General features: G+C 34.6%; 1 protein-coding gene across 27 annotated transcripts in view; it reads right to left on the bottom strand.

Moving 5' to 3' along the window:
• Positions 1-22,204, bottom strand: part of LOC105833660 (liprin-alpha-1) — a 420,505-nt gene that overhangs the window by 356,405 nt on the left and 41,896 nt on the right. For 26 of the 27 annotated variants that reach the window (XM_036289154.1, XM_036289155.1, XM_036289153.1 and 23 more), the window contains exons 3-4: positions 14,750-14,851; positions 5,328-5,492 (exon numbers count right to left, since the gene is read on the bottom strand). In XM_036289154.1, the coding sequence (XP_036145047.1) occupies positions 5,328-5,492; positions 14,750-14,851 (267 nt within the window). Of the gene's footprint in view, positions 1-5,327; positions 5,493-14,749; positions 14,852-22,204 lie in introns of those variants that run through there. The other variant, XM_036289179.1, reaches the window with a different exon arrangement.

The raw sequence follows: 22,204 nt of genomic DNA, 5'->3' as shown, positions 1-22,204 counted from the left end.
AGTACCCGACCTAACAAAGAAAACACAAAAAATTTGAGAAAAAATATATTTATTTCTCAACATAGTCTCGTTTTAGCTCGATACACTTTTCCTAGTGATGTTCAATAGCTTGGATAACTTGTTTACAGTACTAACTGTCGAACTCCTCAAAATAGCCATCAATCGCAGATTCCACCTCTTCATTGTTGGCAAATCTTTTATCACCCAGCCATTTTTTCAAGTTTGAAAAAAGAAAATAATCCAAGGGGACTAAATCTGGCGAATAGAGTGCGTGAAGAAACAATTCGAACTTAAACTCATTGATTTTGATCACCGCGATGTGAGCAAACGTGGCACCCATCTTGTGCACAGCTTCCTCATCTCCAAATTTTCAGTCAATATGCGATGTATAGCCCTTTTTGAAATGCTTACGGTGTCTGCTAGCTCACGCACTTTCAATCGACGGTCATCCAATACCATTTTATGAATTTTCTTCACCATTTCTGACGTGGTCACCTCATTTGATCGATCACTGCGATGTTCGTCTTAGCAGCTCGTACGGCCTCGTTTAAACTCTGCCATCCAATATTTTACTGTTGTAAACGAAGGAGCAGACTCCCTCAGAATCTAGCTCAGCTTTGATATTGGTTGGACTAAGACATTTCAAATAAAAGTATTGTATCACATAACGATGACAAATTTTTTCCATGTTTCCAAATTCACTAAGAGTGTTTACTATTGGCTGCCAAACAAATACTAAATAACGTAGCGTCAAACTTCATACTTAAGCTTTATAAGGTTGGTACTTTCTACCACAGAAATTTTTTTTAACAATCGGCATCTATACATAAGATCGGGTACTTCTGGGACTACCCTCGTATATCTGTGCAAAGACTAGCAAAGTTATTAATAGTCGTACACGTGAACAAGGCACCAACGCATTGTACAAAAAATCTTTAACGATGGCTGATATATACGTAAAACATGGCCATCAACATACTAGTTTTATCAAATGCGTAATACCAACGCGTATTAAGCGCATAGTTTTTAATTTTCCAGAGTGTAAGAGCTTATACACGCAATCATCAATATAAGTATATAAATCGGTATTATTAAAAGCAAGAGAAGCAGCGTTAAGAAGTGCCAGTAAAAAATCCATCACTACTTCCTTAGGATACAGCACACTTGAACGCAGCCACTCCCTCATCCAATATGCTAGCATATTTACATGTTTTTCAGAAATTATTTGGAAAATAGATTATATTTTTCCATTTAAAAATGTTACTGCTTGATATAAAAATATCGGAGTTTTAAAACCATCCGGTTTAAAAAAGATTTTACTAACAATCCGGTCGCGTCAATACTGATACTACCTACATCATCGTTTTTCATTAATTTTTTAAATAAAAATATTTGTTATCCAGTATATAGGGCTCCATTACATAATGTGAAACTTGTCAAGGCCTATTTGTTGAACGCAACCTGAAAATTCTAATCCATACTTAATTTATGTTAAAGATAAGATTAGGTTTTTTTCTTTTGATACTCCCAATTCTTTGTCTCAATGTAATTGTTTTACTTTACGTAGAATATCTTCTGAATACAAATTTGCAGGTTCCACATCACCGAACTCCATTAATTCATTGGCCTTATCTTTACGCCACGTGTACGTTGATTTTACAAGTACTTCTTTAACAACATTTCTTTTGTTATTCTCTCTTAATTGTCGTTTGTTTATATGAATGACACCTCGAGTGTAGTATGTAGAGATGTGCAAATGTTTACTTACAGTCGGTTTGTTTGTACTATAAATATTAATCTCAGTATTGCATTTTGAACATTTTCCTATAATTTTCAAAAAATATCACCGACAATATGACTAATTTTGGCATTTTTAAACTGGAAAGCACATGGAATTTTTAATTGTCCCCATATAAATATATTCATAAATAATATCTCGGTCTTTAGTACTTCGATTTTTATAAAAGACGATACACGGATCAATTTTATCCCAGTCATGTTTTGACATGTAAATTTCTGTACGCAATGGTGGTAAAATGTGATTCAAATCATTCATCACCAATTTGAATAGATACTTTGATCCGATTCATTGTTTGAATTATTAAAATCTGGAACATTCTTTCCAAATAAATTCGTAAATGCCATTTCTATTTTGGATGATATACAAGTATACATATTATCACATCTCGTCATCGTCCCTCCTAATAAGTCCGTTTGTCAAACGAGATCATCATAAGGACGGAAGTTACTTCCTTCAAAAAAGTTTAGCTCTTTTATAGCTTCGTAAATTTCAGATACACTTTTCAGATACACTTGTTTACGAGGCATCGTTGTTATCACGAGAATCGCTTAGAGTACACAGAATAAATGTGTAAGACTTTCAGTCCGCGCTTTCTACTTATACTTTCATCCCCCACTTCTTCCGTGGCAGTGTGAGGGATGGTGAGTAGGTCACTCGATTATATTCGGTCCATGATGTAATAAGAAAGGTGAACCAACATCATGTATGCGCAGTAGTCGACCAATAAGAATTGGGTCCAAATGTTCGAAAGAAGATTATTTGTTGCGGTGCATTTGGACCCAAATTTCATTGGCTCCGTTCATTGTGCCGCCATCGCTATATGCGCAATGGTACACCTTTCTTATTACATCATGATTCGGTCGACTTGGCATGCTGAACCGGCCGAACGTGGCCGAGTGCGTAACGGCTCACGCCGATTGCAAACGAATGCACGATGGTTCACGGATAGACGGAGCGCAATGTGTACGTAAAGGTCCTTACACAATACCAGGCAACATGCAATACAAACATAACATAAAAAACAAGAGAGAAAGAAAAAGAGATTCTTTCTCTTTTTCACTCTTTCATTATTTCAGTTCTTATTGTTCTTATTGTATGAAGTGGTTTTGAGTTATCTTTAACATTGAAAAATTAATTTAATGAACAATGAAACTTTTAAATGCATCTAATAGTCCAATACAACGTAATAGTAAGCCCGATAATAATAACTTAGTAATTCCTGAAAAAAATTTTCCTGATTGTAATGCTTCCAACGATCCTTGCATTCTCAGCGAACAGAATAATATTGTCAATTCTAATAATAATAATAAAAATTATAATTTAAAAATAAAAAATTAAAAAACTCCACAATATGTCAAAACATGCAAACTTTTTAAAGGAAACAAACAAGGAAAGGTTTAAATAAAATAAAAAAACAAAGCAAATATTTAACCGCATGCCAAAAGGTAGAAAATTTACATAAACAACCCAAATGCAATAACATTGCAACCTTATTAATAAATGGTAACGCTCTGCCTCCAATCAAAGTTAAAAATAAACACATAATGATCAAAAACAGCTGTTTCTTCGATGCGATTGTACAATGTATTACTGGCAACTATAGCAAATGGTCACAGTATAATAAATATGTAGAACAATCGTGTAATACAATTTTTGCATTAGTTAAAAATATAAGCATGACAGGAATTATACCAAAAATATACTGTGAAAGTGCTGCAATAATGTAACGTATTGCTTCCTCAAAGGGTACTGTTCTAGATCCATAAATGTCTTCATTAATATCAAAATTAATGCATGATGTCCCATCATTAGACTGTACATCTAATTGTAATGATTGTAAATTTCAAAACAAAAATATAAATCCGGTATTAAATGTGAATACCGCTATACAAGCAAAACATGAGAGGATTGCAAGAAGTAGTACAATGCTACAAAACAAAAAACCCTATCTGCAATCGTTGCAGAGGCTCCAATATTAATTTAATGTACATTGGTAGAGTGCATATATTTATAGATATCGAATGTCTTGACAATGAATTGCTGGCATCACGACTTGGATATCCAAATTTATCAAAAAATTTACGTTGGCTGAATTAGCCAATAAATTATATTTTTGCGAAACAAAATATAAACTTGTCGCGGCCATAGTATACATTCCGGGCGAAATTATAGACTACTACATTATAAACATAAAAAAATAACAAGTAGGTAGCACAAATATGACGGTCTTTTAACAGATAAAAAACCATGTCTTATAACAAACGTAAACTATATTTAAAAAAACACACATGCTATATCATGCAAAATTAAATTAAAATTCAAACATTATTTTTTATAAACTTATGTAGTCTATTAACATTCATAATACTTTAAATGTTATTTATTAAAGTTTTTATTCGAAAAGGTGTTTTTTTTTCAGATTTTATATTCAGATATTAAAAGTGTTTTCTTATTTTATATTCAATAAATTAAAATTATTACTTTTTATTTCTGAAAATTTCAAAATATTTTTAAGTATATTATTTTATTTTAAGTATATTATGAGTACATAGTTTCACAAAGTTTTATAAGCATTACATAATATATTTAAGTATTAATATTTTAAAAATACATTAAACAATAGTTAAATTCAATATCTATAAATTGTTTAAATATTTATACCAGGCAAACGATTCAACCACAAACAAAAACGAAATCACTACAAACTACAAACGATTCTGAATCGAATTCCGCAAGCGGATTTAAAATATCTTTAAAATTAAAAAATTCGGTATCTATAAATTGTTTAAATATTTATCCTGGGTAAGCGGTTCAACTACAAACGAAAGCAAAATCACTACAAACAACTACAAACAATTTTAAATCTTGAAAATCTTGATTTAAAATATCTCAATGTCGGGTGCAAGTCATTTTTTCTTAATTTTAATGTTTTTTATTCTTTTAAACTAGAAACAAAATTATTGTTACTACACACAACTACAAACGAAATGCTAACGTTTTCCACAAAGAAAAATTAATTCTTAAAAAGTCGGATGCTAGATTCACACAGATTCTTTCCGTACAATATATAAGTAAAGTAAAGATAACTTCACAACTATTTTTTCTCAAAATAGGTAGATAATGGCAACACTATTGTGCGTTATGTATGTATTGCTTTGTCATTATTTATTATAAATATTATTTAAACGTAACAGATTGATAATGATCTTTTACATAAGTGTGTTTTGTTGTTTTTGTATAGATCATAGGATACTAAAGTATAACAATAAATCAAATAAAACATTATAATTATGATATAATTTAAAATCAAGAAACAAATTGTTTCTATTTATTAACAATCATACAAATATTTTCTTTTTTGCGTATGTGCGTATGTGCCAAGATTGAAGTCAATTCAAATTAAAATTGACTTCAGTTCTTTTAACATGTGTGTATATTTTCTTTCGTAAAAGAAATCTTCGTAATCAATGATCTTGATTTATAAAAAAATTGCAATGCTAATTTCATAAAATAATATAAGATATACCTTTTCGTCCAAAGCCTTGTGGTGCTCAAAAAGGCTTTTCAAAGCTTTGAGCACTTCTACCTCAGACGATACACCAGATTGCGCGGCAGCTTGACGTTTCACAACTGTCATCCTGAGCGATCGTTCATGGCGCGATACTAAACATTCTAGATGTTCCAGTAAAAGCTGGAAAATAACGATAACAAATAGTATTATGTTAACGATAATTATATCAATTAATTATTTAACATTAATTTGTTATTTGCAATTTTTTTATTATTATCTTTACAAAAAAAATATCCAAATATTGAGTGTTTACACTAAAATTTGAATGTTAACACTTTATTTTGAAATTTTACTACTTACTACTTGATGTTGCAGTATATACACTCCAACTTTAAGTGTTTACAATGAAAATTGAGTATTTATAATCAAACATTTTAGTGTATACACTTAATAACTGAATGTTTACACTCAAATTTCAGCATAAATTATATATTTAAAAGTTCAATTGAAATCATGATGCAGTTCTATTTTATGATGTGAAATAGGAGATTTGCATGTCCTACTGATGTCACATTTATGTTCTTTAACTCTAGTTGTTAATTTCCTTTTCGTTTGTCCTACGTAAGATGCGTCACAATCATTACATGATGATTTTATATACCACATCACACTGTTCCATCGCCTTCAATTTATCTTTGCCTGTTTTAATAAATATATTGAGTTTATTGTTTAACTTATAAGATAAATTGCAATCTTTAACAGATTCCAATGTCAAGAATTTTTCCAATTATGGTATAGTAAAAAAAGTAGTTTATTCTATATCATTCTTTGCGTTATCTTTATTTTTATTTCTGTGTTTGTGAGTTTTTATTCTGTTGTTAATAGTATTAAACATATATTTTAAGAGGTATCCATTATCTAATAAAATTTCTATTACTTTTATTATATTTTTTTGCTGGAATTTTGGATGCAATAGAAACAATGCGCTGTCTACCAATCCCATAATAACTCCTTTTTTGTGGACTGAAAGGTGGTGTGAATAGAAACTAAGATACCTATCTAATAAAGTCGGTTTTTTATACAAATCAAATAAAATATGATTGTTCTCTATCATTAGTGTAACATTTAGAAAATTAATCGTATTGTTGATTCCAATTTCTAATATGAATTTTAGACTTTCATGTTTTTTATTAAAAATGTTGAAAAGTTTGAATAATTCATTCTCAAAGCCCACAAGTAGAATATCATCCACGTATCTAAAATAAAAAGATAAACAATATGGTAGTGAGCTTATAATTTCATTTTCAAAATCTCTCATTACAATATCTACGATGGTCGGTGATAACGGAAAACCCATTGGAGTGCCAAAAATTAATATATAACATTAAATTTAAAGTAAGTAGAATTTAGTACAAAATTAGTTGCTATTAAAAATTCTTCAAGTGGAATATCAATGTTGAGTGTGATCAACTCCCATCTTTTTTCGATACTTTTTTTAACCTCTTTGGCTATGGGGATGTTCGTAAAAAATGACAAAAAAGAGGCTAATGTAAAATTCGTATTTATTTGGCTACCATTTAATTTTTCTACTAGTTCATAGCTATTTTTTATCTATTAGAAGTTTCTATACTTTTATATATAATTTTATGTAAATGTTTTGCTATTTTATATAGCGGATTGTTCGTTGCTGAATGGATTATTAGGTTTGTGGATTTTTGACAATCTATAGACTCTAGGGATAATACCATGAAACTTCTGTATGTTTTTTCTTCTATATATCCTTTTTGTTTCCATCTGGCTAGTAGTGTACGAAAATCATTAATTACACAGGCACACAAAAAAAAGTGGTTGGTCCGGCGGACCAGACTAGTCAATCCTTATGTATTTTGACCCGCTGAATCCAAATCTAAGATCAAAATTGCAAAGTTAGCTCGCATTTTCTAACCACAAAAAAATTCTTTTTTAATTACACAGGCACACAAAAAAAAGTGGTTGGTCCGACGGACTAGAGTAGTCAATCCTTATGTATTTCGATCCGCTAAATCCGAATCTAAGGTCAGAATTGCAAAGTTACCTCGCATTTTCTAACCTCAAAAAAAATTTTTTTTTAAATATTGGTCTGGTGGGCCAAACTAGTCAATCCTTATGTATTTTGACCTGCTGAATCCAAATCCAAGGTCAGAATTGCAAAGTTAGCTCGCATTTCCTAACCTAAAAAAAATTTTTTTTGAGAAATTTTTTTAGAAAAAAATAAGCCAATTTAGCAATTCTGACCTTGGATTGGGATTCAGCGGGTCATAATACATAAGGATAGACTAGTCTGGTCCGCCGGACCAACATTAAAAATAATTTTTTTTTGAGGTTAGGAAAAAATGAGCCAATTCAGCAATTCTGACCTTGGATTTGGATTCAGTGGGTCAAAATACATAAGAATAAACTAGTCTCGTTTGCCGGACCAACATTAAAAAATTTTTTTTTTAGGTTAGGAAATGCGAGCTAACTTTGCAATTCTGACCTTGGATTTGGATTCAGCGGGTCAAAATACATAAGGATTGACTAGTCTGGCCCACCGGACCAATATTAAAAAAAAAATTTTTTTTGAGGTTAGAAAATGCGAGCTAACTTTGCAATTCTGACCTTAGATTCGGATTCAGCGGGTCGAAATACATAAGGATTGACTAGTCTAGTCCCCCGGACCAACCACTTTTTTTTTGTGTGCCTGTATTATCTTTCTGGTGGGATCTTTTTTGCAAATAATGTAAGTGATCACCAAGCATTTCTTCTATATCGTTAATATATTGTAGTTTATTCAATGCCACCGTGGTATTACCTTTGTCTGCTCTTGTAAATAATACGTTTGGTTGTACTTTAATAAATTCTTGGTACGTTTCAAACATCTCAATATAACTTTGTCGTCGCTGTTGCAGTTATTTGACATATTCTTTAAATTATTGATAATTGGAACTGTTTCATTTCTGACCACCCTTTGAAATTCTTCGCTACATTTGTCAATATTTTTTTCTATGTTTTTTATAAACTCAAATGTTGTATTTTTTAAGTTCGTCATAGGTAAATTGAATCGATCACCAAATATTTTATTTCTCTAACCGATAACGTTTTAAACATATCAATAAAATAGAAGGCCCTATATGGTCTACAGCTAGATCTTGGTGCTAATTATGACTTTTATAATATATTAATTTAATAATCTCAGCTCATATATGCTACCATATGCCTCGAGGTTCGAACCCGGATTTCTTATCATTTCGTGCGGATGTTCTAGCTAATTCGACCACCGAGCTAAAGCAAAAGTTGACAAATTTGTCGGTGCGCAATTTATATAAACTGAGATTAAATTAATTTATTATAAAAATTATAATTAGCACTAAGATCTAGCTATAGACTGTATAGGACCTTCTATTTCATTGATATGTTTAAAACGTGATTGGTCGGAGAAGTAAAATATTGTTGTATATTATAATATATTTATATAGTAAATTGCATAAATCAATTTAAAAAGGATCACCCATCCTTGTAAACTTTTAAAGATTTGTCGAATTAGCTGATACTGTGATATGTTACATTTCATAACCTCTGTTCGAGAATTAGTGAAGTTGTCACTAGTTTTCGCCGCGTCAGGTGGCAGCATCCATCGATCACCGAGCGCATGAATCGCGAAGCGCTGACAGCGCTCGGTAGCGCTGGCGGTCACTTTCAGTTACTACTTTCTAGTGATCATGGCCCCGGCCTAGTGTGTATACGCAGCTCAGAGAGGATAGTAAATCGAGTGAAACTAGTAATTGTGAGAACTCATCGAGGATTCTAGTGCTCATTTCGTTCAGCTCATCTCAGCGACGTTCGCCGAAGGAGGAAACGTAGCAGATAACTCTGGTGCATCAACAAGGGCCTTCTCATCGCTCAGCACGCGCAGCGCGCGCCGGCGCCACGTGCTCAACACGGCTCACGGGCATCATCACATTACGGTGATAGATTAATATAATTGACTCACGCAAGTGCTCATCGGACAGTAAGTTAGCATACAGGACTCAAAGTGTATTCTAGTGTGATTAAAATGGCATTCTGTGATATCGCATGACGATCGCGACAGACATCTCCGCGTTTCGCTCTGTAATTTATGAGTAAAATAAATTGTATTAATATCTGACTCCACGACGCTCTTTCTCACCCTCGTAAACATCCACAGGGCATAACCGCGAGCTCAAGCGAGTATTTCGCGAACCACCTCCTAAATGAAAGTTCCCATAGGTCTAAGATCCGACAGTGGCTTCACCCAGGAGGGGGTGAAAAGCGGGTAATAAATCAGTAGGACGACTATATATACAAATTAACAACAAATAAATAACTAAATAACTTAGAGGCATGCTCTATTTTTGTCCATTTTTGCTCCCCCCCCCCTTGTAATCAAGTGAGTCCCAGATGCGCACAGTAATAAACGGACACAGCAGGCTGAGTGAAACGGACACAGTAACAAACGGACACAGACCAAACGGACATTGTAATAAACGGATACAGTAACAAACGGACACAGTAACAAACGGACACTGTAACAAACGGACACTGTAATAAACGGACACAAACCAAATGCGCACACTGCACATGCGCACGGACCAAATGCACACACGGAAAGTCGCAAACCCATGTGATGCAGTGAATGCTTTGCACGCACACATACGCACGCACGCACGCACGCACACACGCACGCACACACACGGAAGGCCTTCGGCTCCCCCTCTCCCATCCACCCCGGCCAAGTCGCTAACTTATGTGGACTTTACTCTGCTTGCAATGTACATGGATTGCATTTGGTCCGTGCGCATGTGCAGTGTGCGCATTTGGTCTGTGTCCGTTTGTTATTGTGTCCGTTTATTACTGTGTCTGTTTATTACTATGTCCGTTTGTTACTGTGTCCGTTTATTACTGTGTCCGTTTGTTACTGTGTCCGTTTCGCACTGTGTCCGTTTGTTACTCTGTCCGTTTATTACTGTGTCCGTTTGGTATGTGTTCGTTTGTTACGTGTCCGTTTCACTCAGCCTGCTGTGTCTGTTTATTACTGTGCGTATCTGGGACGCTCCTTCGTAATCAACCGTGACTTTTCTTGAACCTCCCCACCTCCAAAAATATTAGGCACATGATTTATAGAACGGATCTTTACGCGAAGGATGGAAACAAAATGCATATTTAATAATTCTAAATAATCGTTCCAATCCTGAGAAGTAGAACTTATCCTGAGAAGTAGACCCAAAGTCTATGAGACCCCTATCAGCATAAGTATAGAATATAAGTTTCCAATAATTCATCTTATAATCGATAGCAATGTTCTTCTCAATGTAGATTGTTATTTTTTAACTAGACAATTCGATATACTCTCTGTTTCAACTAACCTGTGTATTTACTACTAATATTTATTACTGATTTATTACCCCCTTTTACTCACACCCACTTTACTAGGCAAATAAGCCACTTTTGGACCTTGGGCGCGTAGGGACTTTCATGCAGAAGGTTATAAACGGTAACATATCACAGTATCAGTCAATTCGATGAGTCTCCAAAAGTTCATAAGGTGAGTGCGTGGTCCTTTTTTTCTTGTAATTAAATAATATAAAAATATAGCTAAAAAATTTCAAAAAAATTCCTCCTTGTTTTTTTTTTTTAAATTCTTAAAAAAATATTTTTATTTGCAACCAATAAGTCCTCTTAACCTTTAGAGGGCCGGGATTTAAGATCTTAAAACTTCCTTTGAAAATAACCTGAACTTGTGTTTTATATCATGGGTTTATTATATACAAAGTTCCGATCATAGGTTGAGCCAATATATCAGCTTTTCAGCTTGCTAAGAAAAATTTGCAAGAAAAAGCTTGTAAAGAAAAATTAAAAAATTTTTAATTTTGCAAATAAGACTTATATAAAGGTTTTCGGGGTCGCTGAATACAACGGAAACGTGAAATTACAAACATTTTCATTCCTAACTTCATTATAGTCTCAAAAAATGTAAAAAATTCAAATATCACAACTTTCTTTTAGCATAACCTAAAGCTAATGATGTGGACGTAAAGAATTAATGTAGCTTTTTTTTTGTTTTTGTTGGGTTTTTTTTAGTCAAAATTATATAAAAGGCATGCATAAGATCGCAAGCGCAAAGCTGCAAAAAAGTGCGCTAGCTCAATTGCATTCCTATATAAATACTTGAGGTTACAAATATCTTGCAAGTAAAATAAAATATTTACGCCTGTTGCATAAAAATCAAATTATAATAAACTGTAGAAAATATCAATCCAGTTTGGAGCATAATCGATATGTATAAACTCTTCTATAGTTTCTGAACGTGCATATAATATGTGCGTATATTTGTATGTATGTATGTATTTGTGTGTAGAGTGTGTCTGCGTGTTTAAATGTATGTTCATATATACTAAAATGATTGTGCCTTACATTTATGAGAAAATAATTTTCAGTTGAAACCGATATCGGTTTTCCGGCCATCTAATGGTTAAAAGTAACTTAAGTGTTAACTTTCATAATTAAATATTAACGTTGGAATGTTGATTATAAACATCCGCAAACATTTTAAAAATTATTGTGTCCATATTTTTTAGATAAATGCAATAAAATATAGAATATTGACATTATAATTAAATCTGTTCTTCAAAGTAAAAAAATATACAATATTTTATATATTTTTAAAGATTAAATAATAAAGTAAAAATTAAGGTATTTTAATTTTTAAACGTTTATTACAATTGTTTAGAATAATTATTTATAAAAATACGATTATAAAAAAATAGAAAGATTAAAATAAGCTAAAGCAAAATATATAATAAAAAATATAAAAAATACTGATAAATAAGATATATAATAAAAGTTATTGTTCGGATTCGTAAGGGAAACCATGCGATTTTCCTAAGTCCCTATCCTAAGTAAATCCTAAGTAAATATTTTGAGAATAATATCGCCATGTCCGTACTCCTCCCACTCCCGCACCTAGGTGGATCGAGCAGCTTGGAGACGACAGGGTGCCATTAGCGCTCGGTGTGATAGCGCATATCTCGATAGCACACATAAAGATTTAGTAAATTCCCGATAGCGCACATCCCAAAAGCGCACATCCCGATAGCGCACAACCCGATAACGCACATTTCTATAGCGCACATACCGATAGCGCACATCCCAATAGTGTGAATAAGTTCCAGATGCGCACAGATCAAAATGGACACAGCAGGCTCAATAAAACGAACACAGTAACAAAGGAATACAGTGTCAATCAGACAGAAATAAATTCATGCAAAATTGTCAATGAAATTTTATAGGCATATAGTGTTAACTAAATGTAATCGAATGTAAACAGAAGAGGGGGCAAAGGAGTGGATGGAGTTCGCTAAGCGTAGAAAGTCGCAAACCCATGTGGTTACAGTACAAAGCATGGACACTTCTTCGCGGTGGCCACACACACACACACACACACACACACACACACACACACGCGCGCGCGCGCGCGCGCGCTTTTTACTTTGTGCGCTATTAGGCTAATATGCCTTTTTTACTGTGCAATATCGGGACGTGTGCTATCGGAATGTGCGCTATCGCACCATGCGCTAACGAGACCCTCCCTTTGGAGACGGGGGGCTTACGGGTTGAGGGTGCGGCAAGGTCAAAACACGGGCATGATCTCGCGGAACGTTACCAATCTCAGCCAACCAGTCAATTTGGAAACGCGTTTCGTTTGCCTTTCAAAATAATCGAGCCTCGCGCAAGTGCTACGCTTGCGCGCTCAAGTGCCTTTGCACTTAATTAGTGTTATATCTCCTGACTAACTGTCGGTTTTATCTGTGGACGCATGTGCAATAAACAAGTGCGGTTAAATGTCTGTGAATTTTCTAAGAGCTCTATCAACATTCTTGCCCGGCAGCTTCTCCGATCTCTTTGCCCGTCTATCGCTTTTCCGATTTCTCCTTCCAACTTCGCTATCGGTCACGTTAAGGTGGATTCTGTGGGTCGATCCAACCTTGGTCGACACGGATGAAACAGTTATAGTAGTGAAAAGCACTACTCCCCTTAATAATATTAAGAAGTAATGATCAAAAATAGTCACAATCAAACAATTTGTTAACAAAAATGGTTAAAATATTGTATTATTTATTAAGTATTATTTATAAATATCTTAAACTAATATTTTATTTTAAAGACTGTAGTAGGTTGTAATTTATTCACTAAATTACAACCCTGTGAATTTAGCTTATTCTTATTTTCAATTTAAAAGATAATATGGATTTTACTCTAAACTTAAGAGTAGTACTCACAATCAGTTAAATCTCAAGTTGAGTATTATATTCAAGTTAAAAATTAAGTATTATTACATTACATTACGTTATATTAAGGCAATGATGGACTGCCTCTTAAACTTGATCGAGGTCGATAATGTAGAGTCATTCATGAACATCATTAATGAGATTTCGCATATATCTCTTTTATAAATTTGAAAATTCTTTTCCAGAATTAAAGTACACATATTAATATCCATCTGTAAATTGGACTTTATATCGAGGACAAAAAATATTTTTTTTTATTGCTCTACTTTTTACGCGTATATAACCTAAATTTTCGTTTCACAATTTCGTCTCAATTAGGCACTAAAATCTAATTTTCGAAACTCGACATTGTTTGTTCTCGTTGTCTACTAGTCTGTGAATACGAATTTCGTAGGTACAAACTGTAGATCTTTTATATTAAGCAAACATTGTTATGATGTGACAGCAAATTAACAATTTTTTCTCGTTTTTGGAGGAAATTCCACTCCACAGACTGATAGCAATGCCAGAATAATCTTTTATTCTGGAGAAGAATTTCCAAATCTATAAAAAAAATAAAAAGATATTGTTAAACAAAAATTACTATCTTTTTGTTGGTAAAACAGACAACTCCAGCATCCCCTTAAAGTTGAATTTTCGAAATAAAAATATACAATATTTACTTATTATTCTTACGCGTGTTTCAAATATCAAATATTTATTTATTGAGAAAGAAATTATTAAGGAATAAAAAATCTATCTAAAGATTTCTTAGAACATTAGAAAAATTAATATATTTAATTCTAGAACGGTACACCGCGGTAATTTTGTACTCCAGCGTAAATTAGAATTTATCACCTAAGTTAGTAGACGATGAGATCAACTGGAAACATAAATTACATTTTAATGTATTCAAATGTTAATTAATATTTATTGTTGTAAATTAAATTGTCTTCGTTATAAAAAAAGAAATTCATATAATATAATATTAATTTTAGTCGATCTATTCAATGCAAAACACTTCCAAAGAAATAGCACGTTTGCACCCCAATGTGCCACTTGAAGTAAAAAAATAAGTACCGTTCTAGGGTTAATTTTATAATTAAATTTATATATTTAATAATAGTTACATACGCGTGTATTGTTTCGTTCCGCTTTCAATTCGGAGATTTCCTCTTCTCTTTCTAGGATGCTCTCTCGTGCTGCTGCCAGTTCTTTTGTCAACTGTGAAAATTCCTGTAATAAAACGTTTATATTAATATAAAATTAATGTTACAATGTCACATTAAAATTATATTATTTTTTACTAAAAAATATAACACAATTTTAAAGTATCAAAGTAAATAATATTGTACACACATTTTTATTGTTAAAAATTGTATATTTTGGAAAAAAATTTTAAAGTAGAAAAAAATTTAATTTGTAATAAACAATTTAATTTGTAATAATGACTTTTTGCGGCCATCGTCTACGTGTCCAGCCATCCACCTTCTAGGAAAAGTTGTTCATACGACAACCAGGGCGCAACACACCCATCTAATCCTTTCTGCAAACGCATTTGTATCGGCGAACGGTCGCTCTGCGATATATAGATCACTGATCTGAATATATGGATAGAATACCTCAAGTAAGAGTATGGCCAATGCGCCGTCATTTGTAAGGAACTTATGTGTGAATCCATTTGTGTAAACCTATATGTGTGACAACATGCAAATTATACCTCTTATTATACTTTTAAACACTCGTAACTCTCTCTTTCCTTCTGTTTCCCTTCCTTCTCTTTCTAATAGTGCCCTATTACAAATGGTGACTCAAAATCCAAACGTGACTAACATTAGCTATACTTTTATTTAAAGTACTCTAATATGAATGATTAACGACGCAACTATCGGTGAAGGTCCGCCATTTTTTAGGAATCATTGGTCTTATGTATTGTTGCGTTAATCTCGTGACACTGTATAAAAGCACCTTCACTTATGTACACAAGACTTACACATGCCACATCACATAATGCCAATGTTTCTTCTAAGATGGCAGACCTTCAATTGGCTTCATCGAATCATAAACGTTCATGTAACTTATCAAACACATAGGTATTTCTATCTGTATTTTTCTGACGCCAATGAGTATCGACTTTATTTTATGTTCTTGAAATAAAAGTGAACGCCCTTTGCGTTTTCAAGAAGTATATTTATCAATTAATTGTAACGAATGTTTGTAACAAAGTAAGAATATTAGGTGCAAGTGATGCAAAAATCCTAAGTCCACTGATAAATACCTATGAAAACAACTAATTTTTAATCAGCAATCCCAAAAATTCAGAATATGAATTCCATTCAAATCCAAGAAAATTGTACACGTTAATTTGCCATATTACATCAATCATTTTAAGTTTTAAAATTTTGACTACAAATTCATAATTAGCGACCCTAAAAACTTTTAGTAAGACATGAATATGCAAATTGTTTCTAGAAAGTTATGCATAAAGTGATTAGTAAACCAAATTTTTATTTACATTTTGCGTAATCAATCATTAATTAAACATCGCGGAAAAGCGATAACAAAATGAATAATACAGCTTTTTTTAAAAATGGATACAATGTTTTTTAGGAGTAGGGGTGCTAGTGTCACGTGTAAACTTAGCATTCTATTTTTGTTTTTAATTTCCTGCGAAGGGATAGAAACACAAAATTCGGGACTTGAGCAACAAATCTGCATATAATTATCCCGTATATCCAAAATTTTTGTTAGTGATAAGGGGCTAGACTCACTGAGGTGAGATTTTCACAATATCTACTCAATCGTAATCATGAGCACGGGCAACTTCGTCGCTCGTTTATGTTTTCGTGTTAATTAACAAGTATTAACAAGTATCAACACAAATCAAAAACAATATTACGCAGAAAGCACGTTATTTGAGCGCCAGACACAAGAGAGCGTACTACTCTTTCTCTAGAGATATAAAGAAATTACTCTAAAATTCAGAAATTTACTTCAATCTGGCACGAATTTCAATGATTCTGATTACTCAGCTACGAAATTGATAGAGGGGTTGATTCAATGGAACAATAAGAACTTAGATGAAAGAGATTATAAATCAATCACACTGATATTAACGAATAACATCAACAATCTATTTACTGAGTTAAATAAAAAATACAGAGATCAGCGGAAAATACATACTCAGCATATAGTTCAACGGCATGCTATCGTATCAAACATTTTGCGATAAAAGAAAACGTGCAGGGCGACGTCAACCCGATTTATTGTGCAACCAATTTTCTTTGGACGGCATCGGTAATACAAGTTCGCTGACAGATATAAAATAAATTATTACCATTCTTTAAATGCTTCTATAAACTCTTTTTTGTTCACATGCCGGCTAAAATATGAATTTCGTGAATAATAACTGCAACAATATTAATACATACTTGATACGAGAGATGATTGGTACTCAATTCGCGAGAAAAATACGAACGGTAGATAAAAATATCTCTCGTAATCAAGAGACACGGCAGTAGCTCGCGCAAAGTAAACGCGCGAGCTTGACTATGTTCTTTACGCAAGTACACGACTTGCGAGCACCCGAGATTATCGGATTTCAGAAACGGGTATACTGATCGAGTTCTAGCTAGACTTAATCAAAAGCTTAGGGTCGATTTGTATCAGAAAACTGTTTTTATTTTTCCTCTACATACCCTATGAGAGAAGGTATCACGACGCAAAGTCAAAATGTCAAAATTTTCATGTAAATAACGTCATTAACTTCAGAAAATGTTTTCACACTTTTGATATAAAAGGCGCTTATATGCCATACTGCATGTGATGCATCCTGCGTCTAGTAAATGCGTATCAGGTTATTTAGGAACCCATCACACCGACAAAATATAGTGGCATGAGCCGCGCAGCGGTCACATCCGCATGCTTCTTGCATTTTCACTACGGCGTTCGCATCGTGTATAATAAGTATGTGGGTCGACAGAGGCTCGCGCGAAGTGACGTGCAGTGTGAAGTTATGTTGATTATGTTATGACAGTTTCGTGAAGTAGTGCATTATTATACCATTATGTCTCATAACTGATGTATCTTTCATAAGAATAATTTGTTATATTTTAAGAGAGGTCAAAGTTGTGATAAATAAGAAGAAGCATGATAGTGATTCGCTCTAAGTGATGATGCGCGTGAGACAATCGGAGATCAGTGAGAAACCTCGGAGAGGTTTTTCTCTGCGGAGACAGTTTCACGAATTGTGTTTTGTTGATAATTGTGAGGTACTTGTGAAATAGTTGTCAATAGTAGAACTTCGAGAGAGGGAAGGGAGCAGAGAGAGAGAAAGGGGAAGAGAGAGAGGGAAAGAGAAATAGAGAAAGGGAGAAGGAGAAGGGGAGAGAGAGATAGAAAGGGGAAGAGAGAGAGAGATTAGATTAGATTAGATTTATTATAATAATGCCCTAGCGCGCTATGGGGCAAACAAAATAATAGTTTGATACAATCGTACAATTTAAAATAATAATACTGTGAGTAATATTAACTAAAGTAACAAGAATGCTTCCAACAGTGTAACATTAAGTAAATCAATCAGTAGGTGAACATCTTATAACAAAATAATACTGGTGTAATATATTAGAATTAGATAGAACTATTGATTAAAATAACAATAACGCTTAAATTTTACTAATGCAATAATAATGATCATATATACACTTAAATATATAATAGGTAATACTGTTGTTTATTATTCTCAATGATGTTCGAAACTCTATGCCAGTGCCTAAGATGAGAAAAGAAAAAAGAAAAAAGGAAGGGAGAAAAGAAAAGAAAAAAGAGAGTGCAAATCATCAACTGCCAGCGTTTCTAACATATCGAATATTAGTGCGAAAAATGTTAATGTAAGCTAGTATTCAATGATAAGTCTTCATCTAACGCAATATATCTAAACAACTTAGATTTGAACACGGACAAGAAAGTTGCATAAGTTATCTCGTCCGGTAGGAAATGCCATAAGTAGATAGCTGAGAGATGAAACGAGTTCCGATAGGTAGTCGTTCTATGAGAGGGAATATGAAACATTTCAGTTATTCCTGCCCTAGACGAGCATCGCAAAGTGTCATCACGTCTCAGGAAAATATCTATTAAGTATGTAGGAGCAACGTTATGAACAACGTGGAACATTACAACACCGAGGAAGTATTTCCGTCTACCAGATACACTCAACCATTTCAGTCGGTGTCTAAAAGATGTAATATGCTCATCCCTACACAAATCAAAAATAAACCAAAAAGTACAATTTACAAGTCTCTGCAACTTAGAGTCGAGTTCATCTGTGAGATCATTATAGACGACACAGCAATAATTGATCAGTGGTAAGACTAGAGAAGTAACAAGCTTTATTCAAAATTGAGCCGACAACGAATTTAAATGATATTTTAATTTGTGGAGCGTAAGATGGACCTTGCAAAAGACAGCCGACACGTGGCCTGCTCACGAGAGATTAGATTTAAACACCACTCCCAAATTACGTATTTCTTCAACATAAAGCAAAGTTATTTTGTTTACTACAACAGGTGATAATACATTCAGATTGATGATATGTATATAGGCACTACTACCTGAAATTAAGATGTTAGACTTAGCAAGATTGAGTTTTAAACCATTTGAAGACGCATAGTTGGCTATAACACTCACGTCATGTCAAATCATTTCAAGTCCCAGGTGAAGTTCCGATGAGCAACAGCTTAGATAAATCAGCGTGTCATCAGCAAATACGATGTTTCGTATATTTTTGAAAAGACCCGATATCAGATAGAATAAAGATAGAAAATAGTAAGGGGCCAAGCACAGAGCCTCGGAGGACTCCCGATGTTGTCTGGAGCCATGTTAAAACTAATAGTCCATCTACAACTGCATGGGACCTGCCCTGCCCGTAAGATATGAGTATATCCATCGTAGTAATGACTCAGAGAAACCTTTCCTAGCTAGCTTTGTTAACAAGATAGAGTGCAAAACAGTGTCAAAGGCTTTACTGAAATCGAACAAAACTAATATAGTTATGCATCTCTAGTCAACAGCACTTCTAACATCATGACACAGACGTAGTAAGGCAGTCTGAGTACTGTACGACTTGCGATAACCTGATTGGTAAGCACTTAACAAGTCGTTTTCGACTAAGAAATCCAAAATCTGGTTATTATCTATCCTATCTATATCCTATTTATAGGGAGAAGGGGAGACAGAAAGAGAGAGAGGGGGGGGACTATCCCGATTACGCACATAAACGATTGGACACAGACTCGATTGGACACAGACCCGATTGGACACAGGCCCGATTGGACACAGACCCGATTAAACACAGACCCGATTGGACACGGACCCAATTGCACACGATACGATTCCGCATTACAGATAGTACATAGGTTAGCGACTTGGACAAGGTGGGTGAGGCAAGGGGGGCAAAACGCGCAATCGGGTCCGTATGCAATCGGGTCCGTGTGCAAACAAATCGTGTGCAATCATCTCAGTGCGCAATCGGGTCCGTATGCAAACGGGTCGGTGCGGAATCGAATCCGTGTGCGATCGGGTCGGTGTGCAATCGGGTCCGTGTACAATCGGATCTGTGTCCAATCGAGTCCGTGTCCAATCGAGTCCGTTGTTGTACCTTTCGGTGCAACAAGGATAATTTCGGGATCGTGTCTGCCCAAGAAGTTGGAACTCGCGGAGGAAGTATTGCGAGGGCCAGGTCCGCAAGTAATGACACTCTCGTTTTTATATAAAAAACGTTGTTTATTCTGTGTTGTACAGATTAGCTCTCAACACGTGCGGTCGTCGGTGATGCCACGTCGTGTTGAATTGCGTGTGGCGATAAGACTCGGCAAGAACTTGATAGCTCGCTTGACGCTTCGTCACTATGTAGTATAAGATATAATTAAGTCTTTACGTACTGAGGTCTATGTGACCCAAAGTAGTAAGCACACACGTGACACGCGTATTAGCGTGAATGACTATTAACTGGTTCCGTTGCCCATCAATCGGCAGTCGTTTATATAGTTCACGGAAAGTGTCACTTGGAGGGGCAATAGGCCCTCGATACTTAGCAACAGACCGCCAAATTGCAATTTTAGCATTTCCACCGGAAATGTGGCGTGATCGTTGCTAAGCTGAGATCGGTGAAATTCCGAGTCTCGACCGTGCATTGACCGGTGTGATGGCCGGTCAGCCATGCGCGAGGTGTCACTTGATACCCCGCGCGATAATATGAGATGACACTTCCTCTGAGTGTTCAAGACACTCTTTTATTAATCTTAGTTATTTTAATATTCTAATATAATAATATATAGTTGGAGTAATTCTGTCTCACTCACAACACCGTGTCCAATCGGAACTGTGTCCGATCAGGACGGTGTGCAATTGGGTCCGTGTGTAAACGGGTCGGTGCGCAATCAGGTCCGTGTGCAATCGGGTCCGTGTGCAAACGGGTGGTGCGCAATCGGATCGGTGCGCAATCAGGTCGGTGCGCAATCAGGTCCGTGTGCAAATGAGTTAGTGCGCAACCGGGTCCGTGTATCATCGGATCTGTGTCCAATCGAGTCCGTGTCCAATCGGAACCGTGTTTGATCGGGACGGTGTGCAATCGGAACTGTGTTCAATCGAGTCCGTGTCCAATCGGGAAATACTACTGTGTCTAATCGCTTATGCGCAATCGGGCCTCACTCAAGAGAGATCCTAACGGCAGTTATTATTGATAATCGTATATTAATAGTAACACAGGCACACAAAAAGAAAGTGGTTGGTCCGACGCATTAGACTAGTCAATCCGTATGTATTTCGACCCGCTGAATTCGAATTCAAGGTCAGAATTTCAAAGTTAGCTCGCATTTTCTAACCTCAAAAAAAATTTTTTTTTATAATGTTGGTCCGGCGGACCAGAATAGTCTATCTTTATGTATTTTGACCCGCTGAATCCAAATTTATTGTCAGAATTGCTACATTGGCTCATTTTTTCTAACCTCAAAAAAAATTTTTTTAAATTTTGGTCCGGCGAACCAGACTAGTCTATTTCTATATATTTTGACCTACTAAATCCAAATTCAAAGTTAGAATAGCTAAATTGGCTCATTTTTTTTAACCTTAAAAACCACCTTGTAAAAGCAATTTGGATCACAATGTATAATCCGGAACGTGCAGACTTGCGTAATCCCATTAGCCGGGGAAAATTTTCTAGGAAACCACAAAAGTCAAGATTACAGAGAAAGGGTAGCGGAAATGATGGAGAACTATAGAAAACTAGATTGCCTAATGAATCTTAAGTTGCATTTCTTAGATTCTCATATCGACTACTTCTCAGAAAATCTAGGTAATTACAGTAAAGAACAGGGAGAAAGATTTCATCAGGACATCAAGGAGATAAAATGTCGACATCAAGGCAAGTGGGATGTGGATATGATGGCTGATTTCTGCTGGACGCTCAAACGTAATGTCTCTGTGAAAGGAAAGAAACGTAAGAGAAAGCCATTGCACAGAACCTTCAAAAATAAAAGAGTTAGATATGATAGAAAAAGGGAGTGAATTTTCTACGCTATTCATTCACAGAAG

This window comes from Monomorium pharaonis, chromosome 6 (assembly GCF_013373865.1).
Source record: "Monomorium pharaonis isolate MP-MQ-018 chromosome 6, ASM1337386v2, whole genome shotgun sequence".
Classification (NCBI taxonomy): Eukaryota; Metazoa; Arthropoda; class Insecta; order Hymenoptera; family Formicidae; genus Monomorium; species Monomorium pharaonis.
Note: the sequence above shows the minus strand (reverse complement) of the source record. Positions and strands in the feature narration are given on the sequence as shown.